At 46.0% G+C, this 17,948-nt stretch overlaps 1 protein-coding gene across 1 annotated transcript in view; it reads right to left on the minus strand.

The window, feature by feature from the left end:
* Positions 1-17,948, minus strand: part of LOC117346323 — a 224,862-nt gene that overhangs the window by 43,883 nt on the left and 163,031 nt on the right. The window contains exons 17-18 of the mRNA XM_033915723.1: positions 10,671-10,683; positions 7,727-8,071 (exon numbers count right to left, since the gene is read on the minus strand). Coding sequence (XP_033771614.1) covers positions 7,727-8,071; positions 10,671-10,683 — 358 coding nt within the window. The remainder of the gene's footprint in view (positions 1-7,726; positions 8,072-10,670; positions 10,684-17,948) is intronic.

Raw genomic sequence — 17,948 nt, forward strand, 5'->3', positions numbered from 1 at the left:
TTGACCCCCCCCCCCCATCTATATGAAAAATATGATTTTTAGTACCAATCTACATATCGCACCACAAGAGTGTACCTAGGAAAAGGCTGCATCTTAAACATTGCAGTGAGCACTAGAACACCAACACATACATTGTAAAACTAAACAAGCCAGATCCCGCACAGTCAATTGGTCCTGTAGTCAATGCCAACTGAAAACTATGTCTTTTTCAGAACACACAGAACAGAGATACACCCTCGCCCAAAATGGAATAATCACAAACTAAAAATAGAAATATGTAGACAAAAGTTAAACTGATCCGCCAAGAAACCAGACCCTGGATACAATGCAACACCACAAAAAACAGTAACACATGTCCTCTAATACAGTGCAAAATATAAAGACAGTAGATGTAAATTTGAAAAAACTGATACATAACAATCACCACTTTATAAATTAACAAATAAAAATAAAACAAATAATGAGAAATAAAAAAATACCATTTTATTGGACTAATCCCCGTAAGCTCGGTCCCCATCCCCGCAAACCACCTGATTCCATCCACACAAGCCTTGAATTGTTTATATTAAAGTATAAAAAGAAACAATATTCTGTACAATTGTCAATTTATAAATCAGCGTCTTCTCCCCACTCTCTTCCCCATTTCCCTTCAGCATCCTCAGCCCACTCTCTCTCCACTTTCCTTCAGCGCACGCACATAAAAACAAGCAAGTAATTTTATATCATTTTCATTCTATTCATTCATAGAAATTAAAGTCTAGATAATGCCAGTCACATAACAAAACATGATTTTACAAAAATAATTCCCTGCAGTCAAGCCTGCAAGGATTACTAGATGTCTTTCAGCAGTTCCCCTCCCTCCCTCCCCCTTACCTTTGTGGCCAAGTCAAAATGATCTACCAACAATAAAATTTTAAAAACACAAAGCACGCTGTACGCAGAGAAAATGTTAATTATCATTTATATTCCGCGGGTTTTCAAAGAGGTCAAGGCAGATGACTTTATGCAATGTCACCTCAGTAACAACTATACAAAAATAGACAAATATTCCCCCTCCCTTTTTACTAAACTGCGATAGCGGTTTTTAGCGTAGGGAGCTGCGCTGAATGCCCCACGCTGCTCTTGACGCTCATAGGCTCCCTGCGCTAAAAAAACTCTATTGCGGTTTAGTAAAAGGGGGCCATAGTGCAAAATATAGACAGCAGATATAAATTTTCAAAACGGACACATTTTGATCACTAAGTTGAAAATAAAATCATTTTTCCTACTTTTTTGTCTGGTGATTTCATGAGTCTCTGGTCCTTCTTCTGGTCCTTCTTCTTTCTCTCTCCCCCTGGCTCCCCTCTTTATTTCTGCCTTTCTTTCTCTCTCCTCCTGGCCCCCCTCTTTATTTCTGCCTTTCTTTCTCTCCCCTTGGTCCCCCTCTTTCTTTCTGCCTTTCTTTCTCTCTCCCCCTGGCCCTCCTCTTTCTTTCTGCCTTTCTTTCTCTCCCCCTTGACCCCCTCTTTATTTCTGCCTTTCTTTCTCTCCCCTTGGTCCCCCTCTTTCTTTCTGCCTTTCTTTCTCTCTCCCCCTGCCCCCCCTCTTTATTTTTTCCTTTCTTTCTCTCTCCCCCTAGCCCGCACAAAGCCATCGTGCCGATTTCTCCACTTCCACGATTCTTTCCCTACCCTCACCCCCAAGCCAGTAGCCGATTTCTCCCTGCTCCTTCCCCGATGTCATGATGTCCTGAACTTCATCGGGCAGCAGCAGCATTCACAATTCACTGCTGTTGCCCGCTTCAGGCCTTCCTCTCTGTCGGGTCCTGTCTTCATGAAAACTGGAAGTAGGCAGGACCAGGCAGAGAACAAGGCCTGAAGCCGGCAACAGCAGCGAATTTAAACGCTGCTGCTGCCCGAAGAAGGTAATGGAGCACCGAGGCAGTCCGCTTCTCCCCCCTCCCAGCCGAACCCCCGCTGACCCTCCTATCTCTCCCCCCCCCCCCGTGAACCTTTCCGACCTTCCCAGCGAGAGCAGCAAACCTCCTTCGCGGCTTTCTCCTCCCTCTGCCGCGTTACTGATGACGTCATCAGTGATGCGGCAGAGGGAGGATAAAGCCGACGCTACTGGAGGGAGGTTTGCTGCTTTCGCTGGGAGGGTCGGAAAGGTTCACTTGGGGGAGGAGAGATAGGATGGTCAGCGGGGTTTCGGCTGGGAGGGGGGAGAAGCGGTCTGCCTTGGTGCTCCAAGGCCTGGCGCCATTACCTTTTTCGATAATGGCGCCGATGCTGCTTTCGCTGGGAGGGTAGGAGCGCGATAGGGACTGGGCCAGCTGTGCACCCCCCCCCTAAGGCGGCACCCGGGATGGACCTCCCCCTCGCCCCCCTTGGTACGCTACTGCCCTGGGGAAACAGCCTGCAACAAGATCGCGCGATGCCAGAGATCTTTGCCTGCTTCGGCTGTTTCCTCCGCCGCGGTCCCGCCCCTCCTCTGACATCAGAGGAGGGGCAGGACCGTGGCGGAGGAAACAGTCGAAGCAGGCAAAGATCTCTGGCATCGCGATCTTGCTGCAGGCTGTTTCCAGACGCGACACCCGGCGCAGGGGGGGAAACTGGACCGGACCGGGAGCACCCCCTCAGGGCTTGGTACCCGGGGCGGACCGCCCCCCCCGCCCCCCCCCTTGGTACGCCACTGACTATATGTCATTATATGTTCTTCAGCTTTTTCTCAGAAAACATTCAGAAGGAAAGGGACTTCTGCTCCTCTCAGAATGCCCTGAGGTAGGCAGCACAGATGTTTACAAAGGCTAATCACTGGGAATCCCATATACACAGGGACTTGGTTCATCCACATGGTTTAGTGCAGGGGTGCCCAACACGTCGATCGCGATCGACCAGTAGCTCAGGAAGGCAACGCGAGTCGATCGCGAAGCCCAACCCGGGCTCCGTGATAGACTCGTGTTGCCGCCTGATCAACCGGGCCGATCAGCCTTCTTCTCCAGTGTTCTCTCTAGGGCCTTTTAGCTGGGCGGTCCGCCCAGCTGTCATCTGTTGCTGCCGCCGCTGCTGAACATTAAAAAAACACAAAAAAAACTGGCTTGGAGATTTCAGCCCGTAGCGAACTTATGCTCCAGGGCTCTAACGTGTGCATGCCGGCTTCCCTTCTCTTCCCTCCGAAACCGGAAGTTATGTCCGGGGGGGGAGGGTGGAGAAGGGAAGCCGGCACGCACATTTTGAGAGCCCTGAAGCAAGCGTTCGCTACGGGCTAAGGCGGGAGACATGTTAGTGAAGCATTTCCTCTTCTTGCTGCCGGGTCCTGCCTACTTTCTGTTTCCGCGAAGGCAGGACCCGGCAGCATTTCCCCCAACAGCTCCTCGCGATGCTGGTCGGCCGAAGCAGGGAGAGGTTGGGGCGTCGTCGTTTTTTGGGCGTGTTATTGGCGTCGGCTTTCGGGCCTGTTATTGGTGGCGGTTTGGGTCCTGGTCCCCGATGGCAGTTTGGGTCCTGGTCCCCGATCATAGTGGCATTGTCTTGGGGGAGGGCAGGGAGAAAGAAAGAAAAAGGGCAGGCAGGGAGACAGAAGGAAAGAAGAGAAACAGAAAAAAAGGAAAGGGAGGCAGAGAGAAAGAAAGGGCAGGGAGAGAGGAAGGAAAAGTTGGGGGAGGGAATGAGATGTGGAGGAGAGGAAGCATACAGGCTAAAAGGGAAGAAAGATTGGATGCACAGTCAGAAGAAGAAAGTGCAACCAGAGACTCATGAAATCACCAGACAAGGTAGGAAAAATGATTTTATTTTAAATTTAGTGATCAAAATGTGTCTGAATTTATATCTGCTGTCTATATTTTACACTAAGGTCCCCTTTTACTAAACCGCAATAGAGTTTTTTAGCGCAGGGAGCCTATGAGCGTCGAGAGCAGTGCTGGGCATTCAGCGCAGCTCCCTGCGCTCTAAAAACTGCTATTGTGGTTTAGTAAAAAGGGAGGGGGGTATATTTGTCTATTTTTGTATGGTTGTTACTGAGGTGATAGTGCATAGAGTCATCTGCTTTGACCTCTTTGAAAAACCCTGGAATATGAATGATAATTAACATTTTCTATGCATACAGTGTGCGTTGTGTTTTTTAAAAATTTTATTGTTGGTAGATCATTTTGACTTGGTCATTTTAAAAGTAGCTCGCAAGCCCAAAAAGTGTGGGCACCCCTGGTTTAGTGTTTAGTTAAGGACATAAGAACATAAGCAGTGCCTCTGCTGGGTCAGACCAGAGGTCCATTGTGCCCAGCAGTCCGCTCACGCGGCGGCCCATCAGGTCCAGGACCTGTATAGTAATCCTCTATCTATACCCTTCTATCCCTTTTTCCTTCAGGAAAATATCTAATCCCTTCTTGAACCCCAAACCATACTCTGTCCTATCACACCCTCCAGAAGCGCATTCCAGGTGTCCACCACCCTTTGGGTGAAGAAGAACTTCCTAGCATTGGTTCTGAATCTGTCCCCTCTTAATTTTTCCAAATGCCCTCTCGTTCTTGTAGTTTTTGAAAGTTTGAAGAATCTGTCCCTGTCCACTTTCTCCATGCCCTTCATGATCTTGTAAGTCTCTATCATGTCCCCTCTAAGTCTCCGCTTTTCCAGGGAAAAGAGCCCCAGTTTCTCTAATCTTTCAGCATATGAAAGGTTTTCCATACCTTTTATCAATCGCGTCGCTCTTTTCTGAACCCTCTCGAGTAGGTACGGTGACCAATATTGGACGCAGTACTCCAGATGCATCATCGCCCGATACAACAGCAGAATAACTTCTTTTGTTCTGGTTGTACTACCTTTTTTGATAATACCTAGCATTTTGTTCGCCTTCTTAGAGGCCGCTACGCACTGTGCCGACGGGGCATAATTGTATGGGGGTGTTCACATGGGCAAGTCATAGGCAGGCTTCCACCTTCATGCGTAACTTACAGAATACTGTAATGGACATATGTAACAGCCACATTTACTTACTAACATTTATGTCAGCCATACGTTTGTGCCCAGTGTGTGGCTGTAACAACAACAACAACAAAAAAAAAAAGACAAGCAGGATGCTAGGAATTATTAGGAATGGTAAATAAGTCCGAGAATATTATAATGCCTCTGTATTGCTCCATGCTGCGCCTCCTGTGAGTATTGCACACAATTCTGGTCGCTGTATCTCAAAAAATATATAATGCATGCTTCTGTGGAGGGGCCTAAGGTTCCGATTGGCCCAGATTGTTTAAGGCCCCTCATATGGGTGTGGCCTTATGCATCTGGGCCAATCAGAGCCATAGGCCCCTACCCAAATGCATCTGGATGCCTTTGAGGAGGGGCCTTAGGCTCTGATTGGCCCAGACTCATAAGGCCCCACCCATAGGAGAGTCCTTAAACAACCTGGGCCAATCAGAGCCTCAGTCTCTTTCCCGGTGCATCCCAGGATGCAATGGGGAGGGGAAAGCCCCCATTTTGAAGAGGCAGGCCAGCTGGCCAGAGGGAGTAGGAATCCCCCCGGCCAGCCATCTGAAAATAAGGTAACAGGGGTCATTGAATGAATGGAGAGGGGGTTGCATGGCAGCTGGAGAGCATGAGCAATTCTTCCACTGCAGAGGGGAGTTGAGAGGGGTGTCGGTTGGTGGTAGAGATTGGGCATCTCTCCCACTGCCGAGATGAGTTGGGGGGATGTTAGTTAGTGGCAACAGAGAAAGCATCTCTCGCACTGCTGGTGGTATGTGTCCACTGGCAACGGAAGAGACAGCATCTCTCTCGCTTCCAAAAGGGGTTATACAGCCAAAACACACGCCACAAGATGCACTTTTAACAGTGCTGTCACTGTACCAGCACCCCTGTTAGCCTAGCATTGCTAGCAATCAGCATTTTGGTTGCCCTAACCAATGTCAGCAAAGGCCTATGGGACATTATATCAATCTGACTCTGGAATCTTGATGCAGTTAGACTCTAAGGCCCTGATTCTACAAAGTGCGTCCCGATTTTAGGCAGCTGTAGGCATCCTACAGCTGTCTAATCAGCCAATCAGGATGCACGTTTTTTAAAAAAATGCTCCCCAGGCAGGCCGCCTATATTGAAGGCGCCTCCGGGAGCCTAGGGAGGCTCGCAAGACGCCTAAGCTCGCCTAAGGGCCTTAGGCGAACCTAGGCGACCCTACGCATCTCCCTACTAGAGGAAGAGATGCTTACAATGTAGGCCAACAAAATGCTGGTCTACATTGTAAGTAGACGCGGCCACTATACTTATCGCGGCAAGGGATCTCTCTGCTGCTATAAGTATAGTGGCCGCGGCCGCCTGTCCAATTGCCGGCAGGAGGGTACCCAAACCCTCCTGCCAGAAGACACCCCCCCCCCCCCCCGACACTACCGATCACCGGCAGGAGGGTGCCCAATCCCTCCTGCCGGAAGACGCCCCCCTCTGCACACCCCCCCGCGCTAACAGCCCCCAAACCTCCCCCCCCCAAACTAACCTTTAATTGTTGCCCGGACGGGTCTTCTCCGTCCAGTCGGCAGGCCTGCCTCGTCGAAATGAGGCAGGCCCACCCCTTCCCGGCCCATCCCACAAAGCCTAAGGCCCGATTGGCCCAGGCTCTAGAAGGCTGGACCAATCAGGCCTTAGGCATAGCGGATCTGCCCATCCCCACTAAGCCTAAGGCCCGATTGACTTTGGAATCTTGATGCAGTTAGACTCTAGTGTAGGCCCGATTCTGTATAGGACGCCTCTCCTGGGCCATCCTATACAGAATCCGGGCCTAACTGCTCCAGCCAGACTGGATTGTTTATCAAGAAGATAGGCTACTTGAACGGGACAAAGAAGCCAGAGACTAATCCCATCTACCATGCCTGCAAGTGTCACACCTTCCTTATCAATTAAACTAACCATCGTTTCAAACAGTTTACAAATTATAAACAGAAAGAAGCTGGGAAATACAATAGTTTCTGTATTCAGAATAAGATTCCAAGCTATAAAAGCCTCCTCTCTGCAACACCTCTATCTCTGGAACCCGAAGCTTAGACCATCAACCCCCCCCCCCCTTTCTCTCTCTCTTGCTCTACCTGGTAAATCACACTTCTGTCTCATCAACACCCCTTTTTCCTGTCTCTCTTGGATTCTTTCTTTGTCTGTTCTCTCTCATTCACAAGAACACAGAATCAGTCTCTGCATTTGTAAAACTTATTCCTTAATGGTAATGCTCAATTGTAACTTTTATGAATCTTGCTTTCTCCTTTTCTGAAATACATATATTCTTTATGCAATCACTTCTGGCTGTGCTGGTCATTTGATTCTACTCCCTAATGAAACTTCTGTGAAGGCATTGAACCCAGGACCTGGCGTTTGTAAGGGCGCCTCACATATCCCCTCCAGCCTTACATTTTGGGGGCTCCTCCAGCCTTACATTTTGGGGGATCAATCCTTACAACCCCCAGACCAGTCGTTGATTTTTTCGCTAAAACCCGACGCCGCTCTTAGAGAATAGCTCGGTGGTTTTTTAGAATCCACCGGAGTGCTAATTTCACTGTTGAAGAGCCCACTTGTATGGCAGTGGCGGAGACTGCTAGAAAGCTTGCTAAAGACCGAGATAAGCCGTTTTGATCATCTGCCGCTAAAATGCAAGCAGATGAAAACGTCGAAGACCAGTTTAGTGACCGCATTTAAAGTTTTGAGAATCTGGGCCTTAGTTAATGTTAGAATGAACACAGAAAAGACAAAGTCAGAAGAGAATGAAAACTTTCACTTACTGGCTACTTTCAGCTCCAATGTTGCTTCTTCATCGTGAGTATCAGATCGAAAGAAACATGTGTAACTTCCTGCATCATCAAGCCGGATATTGTATATCCTCAGTGAGACACTTCCACATGAAATATCATTTCTGATCAATTCTGTCCTGCCTCTGTATACTGGAATCTGTTCGTCCTGATCCATCCCATTCTCATAAAGGTGCACGACTAAATCAAACCTGTTTCGGAACCACCTCACCTGCATGCGTTCAGCACTGAGGACAGGGTTGAGGCGGCAGGGTAACACGACATCTTCACCCACAACAGCAACCATTGGCTGACCAGGGCCAATGACTTTAAAGCGTTCTGCAAATTATATGATAAACAAATAGGACGACATTAATTATCAATGGACAATATGGAACTGATTGCTCACATATGTAAAGAAATGTATAATAGTCTCCACTAGCTATATAAAACTATAAAACTGGATAATTTTCAACATCACAGACAAAAGACTAAAGACCTGGTTATTTCATCAAGCTTTTTCTGTTAAGTTAGATTTTTCTGTTTTTATTTCATGTTTAAGATGATTTTATATTATATGTGATGTACATTGTTCTGAGATTTTGAAAAAGCGAGCAGAATGTTGGGCATTATCAAAAAAGGTATCACTACCAGAACGAAGGAAGTTATCCTGCCACTGTATCGAGCAATGGTACACCTACATCTGGAATACTGCGTCCAATACTGGTCACCATATCTCAAGAAGGACATGGCAATACTCGAGAAGGTCCAGAGGAGAGCAACGAGGATGATAAAGGGCATGGAGAACCTTTCATATGCCGAATGGTTGGACAAGCTGGGGCTCTTTACCCTGGAAAAGCGGAGACTGAGAGGGGACATGATAGAGACTTATAAAATCATGAAAGGCATAGAGAAGGTGGAGCGGGACAGATTCTTTAGACTAGCGGGGACAACAAAAACAAGAGGTCATTCAGAAAAACTGAGAGGAGACAGATTCACAACGAATGCAAGGAAGTTCTTCTTCACTCAACGGGTGGTAGACACCTGGAACGCGCTTCCCGGAGAGGTGATAAGACAGAGTACAATTCTGTGGTTCAAAAAGGGACTGGATGACTTCCTGGAAGCGAAGGGAATAACAGGGTACAGATAGAGGTTTACCTTACAGGACATTAAGCGAACATGGTATGGACGTTTTAGGTTAGGTAGGGAACACTTACAGGTCATGGACCTGGGGAGCCGCCACGGGAGCGGACTGCCAGGCACGATGGACCCCTGGTCTGACCCGGCAGAGGCAATTCTTATGTTCTTATGTATGTGAAATAAATGGCCAAATTGATCAGTATCTGGATAAGGGACTCTTTCTCACCAGCTGTCACTTGGCTTTGGAGAAAGGAAAGACTCATTAGAGCCCTTCATAATCAAAACCATAATCACAGCATTTATAACTCACTTAACCTCAACAAATTGATTCAAAGTGACTTACAGTATAAAAATAATATTACAGAATTATATAATACAAACCTTCAGAACTAAACATAATTAATCTAAATATTTGAAATAAGTCTTTATATTTTTGTGAAATAGACCATAAGTTGGCTGTCTTTTAACAAAGGAAGGAACAATATTCTAAAATGTTAAAGAAAATAATTTATCATAACACGTTTTATATTGAACTCTTCTTCGTGAAGAAAAAATGTAGCATTGAAAGATTGTTCATACAACAAGTTGTCATAGTCAATTATATAGACCTTAGGATTGATACAGAGATAAGTATTGCTCTGGATTGTGGAAGATGAGCTCCCTTCAGGCAAACTTCACCACTAGTTTAAGTTCTGGTTCTCCAACCTCTTTGAAAATGGCATTGGGACAGAATTTGTCCCCGAGGTTAACCACAGGTATTCATCCCAGTGTGACCCTCAAACTTTGCATTGAAGAATGCTGGAGTAGAAGGCTTGACGGTCTGTAGTTCTCATTCATACTCCGATTCTTCCCTCTCTCCTTAAGAATGACATGGGGATGAATACCTATGATTAACGGTGGGGATGGGGACAGGGACAAATTCTGGCTCTGTGTCATTCTCTATGCCAGCTATGCCACTTGGCCAGCTTTCAATATCCCTTCTATAGATCTGCTCTTTAAAATTGTCTCTTGCCTAAATTGCACTACTTGTTCCTTAGTTCCAATTCCTTCACATTGGCTCAAAATATCTCCTACTGGGCCATTTAGCCATCTAATAGTCTCAGAAAGTATCTCATTAGGGTAGGTACCTTCCACCTTTAAGGTGGCACTAATATGACCTATTTTGAATTGCTTTCTCAAGTTATTGTCCAGTCTCAAGAACATAAGAATTAGCCTTACTGGGTTAGACCAATGGTCCATCAAGCCCATTAGCCCATTCTCACAATGGCCAATCCAGGTCACTAGTACCTGGCCAAAACCCATGGAGTAGTAACATTCCATGATACCGATCCAGGGCAAGCAGAGGCTTCCCCCTTGTCTTAATAACAGACTATGGACTATGAAATTTGTCCAAACCTTTTTTAAAACCAGCTACGCTTTCCGCTTTTACCACAACTAACTTCTTAACTATTCTCTGAGTGGAAAAAATATTTCCTCCTATTGGTTTTAAAAGTATTTTCCTGGAATTTAATTGAGTGTCCCCTAGTCTTTGTAACTTTACTTAATTTCTTCTGTTTTGAACTGCAACCTAATGGTGAAATGACAAAGAAAAATCTAGCAACCCCCTAAACTCTAGACCACTGAATGAATAGGTATCTGCACTCCATTGTACAGAAGTAATCCACATATATTTTGCAATATGTGGAATATAAATGTTTTAATTAATTAATGAAAATACATTATATTTCAGACCACAAAATACACCTTTTGAAAACTGTCCGTATATGAAATGCCTAGAAAATGCTAGAACACCACTTACCTGCATATACAATCTGGAAGTAATGAGAAATTAACAGAAGGGTAAAGCTTTGAAGAGAGGAGAAAGCTCTTCTCCAGGGGGCATCTGGAAAATGCATCTCCAGGAGCTCTCAAAATGGCACAATCATGTTACCTAGAACAGAATGAAATCAAGTTACACTGACAAGAAAAGATTTTGAGGTTCAGGGCCAAAGAAAATTCCAGAAGGATAAGACTGAGATGCATTGGCAGAACTGCATAGTGTAAATTTTGTACAAGCAGTTTCTGCTCTAATCATACCTGCTTTTCTTTTTTAAAAGTATACTTTCAGATTCGGTGATGGAATTTTATTTTATTTTTTTTAAAACTTTATATAATTCCTAACATAATGCATGCATATTTAATACTGTATCAGTCTATCAGTAAATCTCATGTCAGCCCAGTCCTGCACCACCATCAAATCGTTTCTATATTTCAAGGAAGACATCCATCATGCAGGGCTGTACTTAAAGAAATCATGCCCACAAAATGGGACACTCTTGTATTGCTCATAGACTCCACAGGATGGCTCTAGGGATGCTGAGCACCCACTGAATTGAGCAATCTCCTTCACTGTGTCCAGGGAGGGGTAATTTTTATTGCATTTGGTATCCCCAATCATTTTGAAATGTTTGTGTCAGTGGTGTAGCTAGGGTGAGCCTGGGAGGACACAGGCCCACCCATTTTGGTTCAGGCCTACCCAATGGTGGCACCACACTCTTCTCATCAGCATCTGCTCTCCTGTCAACCCTGTGTCTCCCCAGTCGGCCTTAGCACGTGTCCCCAGCGTCTGCTGTGATCCATTTTTGCTGCAGGTGCTTCCTCTGGACAGCAGGCTTCCCTCTACCGCATCCCTCCTTCGCTAATGTCACTTTCTATTTCCTGTCTGGCAGGTCGTGGCAGAGGGAAGCTTGCAGGTCTGGCCCTGGGGACATATGCCAAGGTATACCAGGGAGGGAAGGAGTTCAGAGATAGAAGAGTTTGACTGTTGGAGAATCACAGCCTAACGGTCGATTGATCTGAATGCCTTGGGCTGTTGATCATTGACGGAGGCCTTATTTTACCTACGTTTGGCAAAGGATTGCGGCTATTCTTTTCTCTTTTGGGACCAGGGTTGTGACTGGAGATCCCACCAGCGCCCCTCACTCCTATGCTCTGTCTTCCTTCGTGCCAGCCTGATTCCAGCGGCAGAGGATTGGGGGAGTCATCGACCCAGCCTCACTCGGTGGAATCAAAGACATCCCCAGCTTCTCCCCAGTGAGAGAGCTGATGCCGCCCTCTCCCTAGAGAACAACTGACAGATCACCGCCTACCTTGCCTTTCAGTCTTCCCCCTCTTGTCACTGCGAGGAGATTGACGTTTGGGTCTGCCAAAAGGAGAGTGATGCTTCGTGTCAGAGGATGTGGCCTACGAGGGCATTCGGAGTGCTGGCAAGGATTGGCTGGCACCTGCAGTTGATGCACTGAGGACAACTGTGGCCGAAGCCCAGCTGATGCGGCATGCAGCCGGTGGAACAACCCTGTCAAGGACCCTGCTGGGTCCCTGTTGCCTGCCTCTGTGGACTTCTTCTCCAGTCTTGGGTTGCTTGCCTTCGGCTGCTTTGAGACCTGCCTGTCATGTAGCTGTCTTGGGAAAGCAGTGAAGACACTTCAAGTTGGACTTCTGTTCAGACTGTTTTGATTTTGTTTTTAAATTTTTTTTTTCCAGTTTATGAAATATTTGTATTTTCATTCCCTGTTTTTGCCCTTTGTTTTTATTTTATCATTTAAATTTCCCCAGAATTCTATTGTTTAACGGTTCCTCCCTTCTACTTCTATTTCCTCTCTCTACTCCTTCCAACCTTTCTAAGTCCTCCCAACCCTCATCTAACCCCTTCCTCTGTAACGTCACCTAGAGCTTGTGATGGAAGAAATAAGAATAAATAAGGACAGATGCCAGGACAGGGAGCGATGGGTGTAAAAACTCTTTTTTAGATATCTTCAGGAGGGGGGAGCGGAAGGGCCCATCCATGTCGACCAAGTTAAGTAGTTGTGTTTGTAAGAAATCTTGAGGGAGATCATAACACTAAGCTATTGCCAAAATGCTTCCAAAATAAATGTAGTGAAACTTTGCTAATTCTATGGGTCACTAAGAACAAAAATGATGCTTTAAAAATCTTGATTTGCTCTAGTTTTCAAGATATGCTACTGGGTCGGAATATACAACTCCGGACTTGTGAATGGCGGAGGATAAGAGAGTTATAAAGGAGGAGGAGGAGCCTAATGGTTAGTGCAGCAGACTGTGACCTTGAGCAAATCACTTAACCCTCTATTTCCCCAGGTACAAAAACTTAGATTTTGAGCCCACTAGGGACAGAAATAAGCTGTGTACAATGCTGTCTAAGTCTAGTAGCTCTATAGAAATGACTAATAGTAGTAGTAGAAGTAACTAGGCCTGTCCAAAATACCGGATCTGGCTATGCTACTGGTAGGTGTCTAGGCCCTCTATGAAACTGCTGAGAAATGGATCAGGGTAATGAGGCTGAGGAGATAAACAAGACATTTGAGGCTTTTGTCTTACCTCTTGTGTTCAGTCTTCACAGCAAAATTCCTTCTGAAATCCCAGGAAGGTTACGTCCCCTGAGAGGAGCGGTGCGGTCTCCATTCTGCTCCTTCATGCCAGCTTTCAAATGTAATAAACAGGAACATATTTCTCCATCTAAATGTTTAAATGTTCAAACATTGCAGAGCCAAATATACCAGGCACCGTTTCTTTGTAAGTTCTACAGCATAAACTAAACTTGTTCTTAAACCTGCTTCTTTTGTTTGTCTTTCTGCATAGAAAGTGAAAGGAGGTATTCAGGACTTGTGAAATTTGAATCTTGTCCTGGCTTTATTCCAGGTGCAATTCATGTACGTTAAACTTCTGCCACACCTGAGAGAGAGTGAGAGCACAGAAGTGAAGCTAAATTATTTATTTATTAAAAATATATACGAGAGGATGCTGAAAAGTTTTCAACTCAACCAACTTCCTAAATTCTTTTGCTACATAGCTGAAAAGAGTGTTATTTTATTTTGCAAACTGCCAGTTTGCAGAATTGTAATGCTATGTTTTGACATTGTCCCCCTCTCACTCCCTCCACCCCACTTCCATCCAGCAGTCTGTCCTCTTCTCTCACTCCCCCCCAACTTCCATCTGGCGTCTGCCGCCTTTCTCTCTCTCTCAATCCCATTCAGAATCTGCTCCCTTTTCTTACCCCCACTCCCACTTCCATCCAGGATTTGTCCCCCCTATTTCTCCTCACAATAAACTTAAACCGCCACTCAATTTCTTTCAGGCCATCTCTCTTCCTTCTTCTCACCTTTGTGCACCCTTTTCCAAACCAAAGGTTTCTCTGTCAGAGGGGCTCTCATGCAGCAGCCGTTCTCACTATTTGTATGCGGCTGTCCCGAAGCTTCTCCTCTGATGCAACTTCCTGTTTCTGCCAGATCACAACTGAGGAGAAGCTTCTCTGATGCAACTTCCTGTTTCTGCCACATCACAACTGAGGAGAAGCTTCGGGGCTACCGCATGAGGGGCCCTCTGAGAGAGAAACCTTTGGTTTAGAAAAGCGCCCCATAGGTGAGGGAAAGGGAGGGCGATTGCCCGACAAAGGAAAGAGATGCCTGGACCGCAGGGCCCCCTGGAGCTGTGAGCTCAGGCAGCTGCCCTGTTTGCCATCCTCTAATGTCGCTCCTGAGCCTACTCACCATATCTTTCTCCGTCTGACTATTTTCTGTTTCTAAACCTTAAAAAGAGTTTGAAAGGGCAACAATTTGAGTGATTCAGAGGTGATTGCAACAGCAAAACAGTATTTCAGTGACCAGATATCAGAGTATTTTTTTTTTTTTTAAGGATTACAGAAACTTCAGACACAATGACTAGATTCACTAAGCAAACCGATCGTGTACCAATCAGTATGCGATCACTTTCTGACTCCGGCTCGATTCACTCACCTTCCTCCAGACCTCATCCGCACCCGATCCGATCTGCGCATACAAATGAGCAAAAAGGCATGTTAATTTCTTACCGCGTCGATTCATGAAACCATTTCGTCCAAACCGACTGGCCTTTCCTGTCCAAAAAGTTACGACTGCTGAGGACCAGTCGTTTACAGCCTTACCGACTATTTCTGCCTAGCAACTGATGTGCGCATGTTAAGAACCCCATTCAAAATATATATCTACCCCTCCAAAAATCCAAAATATCTCAAAACTTTTAAATATATGTAAAGTTCATGTACATAAGCTTTAGAAATATATATATATATATTTTTTTTGGGAATGCGCATAGCAAGCGCGGGAGTGAATCTTGGATTTGTAATGCGCATGGCGAGAAAATCGTGGATTAACCTCGTGCTCTCCTTGCACGTTGTACATTTCAAATATCAATGCCAAACAACAACAAAAAAAAAATCCAAAATCAAATAAAAAACTTTTATAGGCCAGCTATCCCTCCCCCCTTCCTTCCAGCTGGATTGTCGCATGCAGTGAAGTCCTAAAAGTATGTGCTTCAAAACCAACAAGGATACAGTGTACATGCGCGTCGATCGATGTTTCAGCGCTAATAGCGGCGTGTTTACGATTCGATCATTTGTATGCATAAGCTTTACTTAACCGATTGGCTACAATGACTCGGAAATGGATCGGACACGAATCGGGACTTTAGTGAATCCTGCCCAAAATGCCAAGTGTGTATATGTGGAATAACTTATAAGTTTCATGGTTCCACATCAATCTTGACTTGGTTGGGCTGAGAACTTTTCCGCACCCCCTCATATAGTCTGCCAATCTAATCCCAAAAAATAATCCACAGTGATGTGCATCGTCCATACATAATCCATAAACAAATGCGAACCCCCCCCACAGCTCCTTCTGGGGGTCAGCCCTACCCTGACCCAATGCAGCAGCTTTTCAGCTGAGGTCACAATTTCAGCAGGTGAAGGATGGAATTTTCCCCGGGTCAGAGTATGCTTCCTCGGAACACACTGTGGGTGTTACAAAAAGAAAAAAAAACCTCTGCAAAAGTATCAGGATGTGTGTGGTGTCTTCAATGAACTGCTGGTAAGGAAAAAAAAAAACCTAAATCTTACTGAGGATTTTTCAAGTTTTATTTAACAAGAAGAAATGTCAAATAATAATTAAAATGTAAGGTTTTCTAAAAACACATTGGAAGATTCAGCCATGAAATCTGCTTAAAAACCTTTTAAAATGCTTTCAATTTCAAATAAAATTAACTGTGTCCTTTCAAGACTTCTCTGCAGGTGAATTTTAAGAAATGTTGCAAGTCTTTCTTAATGTTATCACTTTTTTTCCCCTAGTGTATTCCTCTAGTATATCTTAATACTATTTCTCTTCTTTGCTGGTGTCTACTGAGAATCTCTGGTAAGCATTTAAAAAATTAAATTAAACCACTGTGTGCACATAGAAAAAGAAAGTTAAAGAGCGGAGCCGCTTGCCAGAGCATCGACACCTTTGCAGGCATCCCCGCAGCCACATCCAGCACAGCTGAGCAGAGGTCCTTGCCGGCCTCTTTAAAAAGATCTTGTGCCATGGAACGAGGACTGCGGTCGTGAGCCCGTGGCCATGAGTCTGAAGGGGCATGGCCAAAGGGGCAGGACATGCCCCTTTTGAGCCCCTTTGGATCCTAAGAGGAGCAGAGGGCAGGAGAGTATTCCCCTTTGATATGGGGAAAAGAAGGGCAAAGATAGTGTCTTCTTTGCCTTTATTAGGGCCAATAGACCGCCACTCCCAGCCTTTAACATCGCCAACATTGGGAAATAAAGTGGTTCCATCTCCTCTCACTGCCTCTCTCTCCTCAGGTGAACCGTACCCGCCTCTTCAACCAACAATTAATTCTACAGGGAGTTCTGTTTCTGTTCCCGAAGAGGAAACAGCTTCACCTTCTGTACAAAGACTTTCTCCATGGACAAGCAGTATAAGTCAGCCCCACTTTTGGTGACGTCATCTACGTTCCCAATTCGGAATTGCTCTCCCAGAGCTCAGGTGAGGCTTTTGAGAGCCTCATCTGAGCATGTGCAGGTAGCCCTATATATACACCTGTGCTGGCCCTCACTAATCCAGTTTAGTTCATACGCCCTTCCCAAACAGACGGATCACAGCTCTCCATTCAAAAAACAAACCAAGAACAAAAAATCCAGAAAGAAAGAAAAGAAAAGAAGAGCAGAAAAAAATGAAAATCCTGCAGGAAAACTGGGTTTCAAGAAGTGCCCAGACTGCAAACGAAAAATGAGCTCCACGGATCCCCATGATGTGTGTATCCATTGCCTAGGAGAAGCACATCTCATAGCAGCCTGCCCTCAGTGCCTAAAAATGTCTCCGAGGGTTAGAAGAAATCGGCTCCAAAAGCTGCACACCACGGGGGAAGACCAGCGAAGGAGGGGGGAAAAAAATGCAGCCAAAAAGCAGCTCACTTACCTGCTGCCAAAGGAAGCCCAGCAAGAACAGAGCAGACTGCTCCTGAAACTTTCCGACTTCATGAAAACCTCCCCGACATCTGCTCCAGTGTGGCAGAAACGGCTGAGGATCTCCTATCCCCTCCGCTGGCCATTTTAACTGCACCAACTCGGGACTGCTCCGATTCAAATCGAAGCCATGCTGCCTGCAGCCCCGAGATTCAAGCTGCCTCGATCTCATCCCAGGATGATATCAGTGCACTGGGCCCTGCCCCCTTAAAGGCACAGACACAGCAAAAGGCAAGCCTGGATACAGACAGTGCCTTTGCAAGCATGGAAGAGAACTCTGCCCACCTAAAGGACAGGACAATGTGCCTCACAGGAGCCAACACACCAGAACCTGCAAGGAGGGAAGATGAAGGAGTCACAGAACATCTTCCTCCCCCTCTTCTTCATCATCATCATCTTCAGCAGCCTCACCAAGACGACGGAGGCGCAAAAGGTCGAAAGATCGTGGGACCAGGAGCAGGGGCAGACCCATCAGACGGCTGATCACCCACGTGCATCGGCCGCAGATCCCAGCATCCAGTTGCGCCAATTGACCACCCCTACCGATCACGGACAATTGTTCGACCTTTTCAACAGATTCATCGCACAGCAACTCTCTGGGCAAAGGGCGCAGAGCAAAAGCCCAGCACCGAATGCAGAGCAGACACTATAACCACCGGCAATATGGAGGCAGGGAGCAGAGACAGCCGCATCACACTCTGCCTCCGAACGCAGTGGGCGCTACCAGCAAAGCTATGCTTCAACATGGGGCAGCCCACA

Source organism: Geotrypetes seraphini, chromosome 12 (assembly GCF_902459505.1).
Source record: "Geotrypetes seraphini chromosome 12, aGeoSer1.1, whole genome shotgun sequence".
NCBI classification, from domain to species: domain Eukaryota; kingdom Metazoa; phylum Chordata; class Amphibia; order Gymnophiona; family Dermophiidae; genus Geotrypetes; species Geotrypetes seraphini.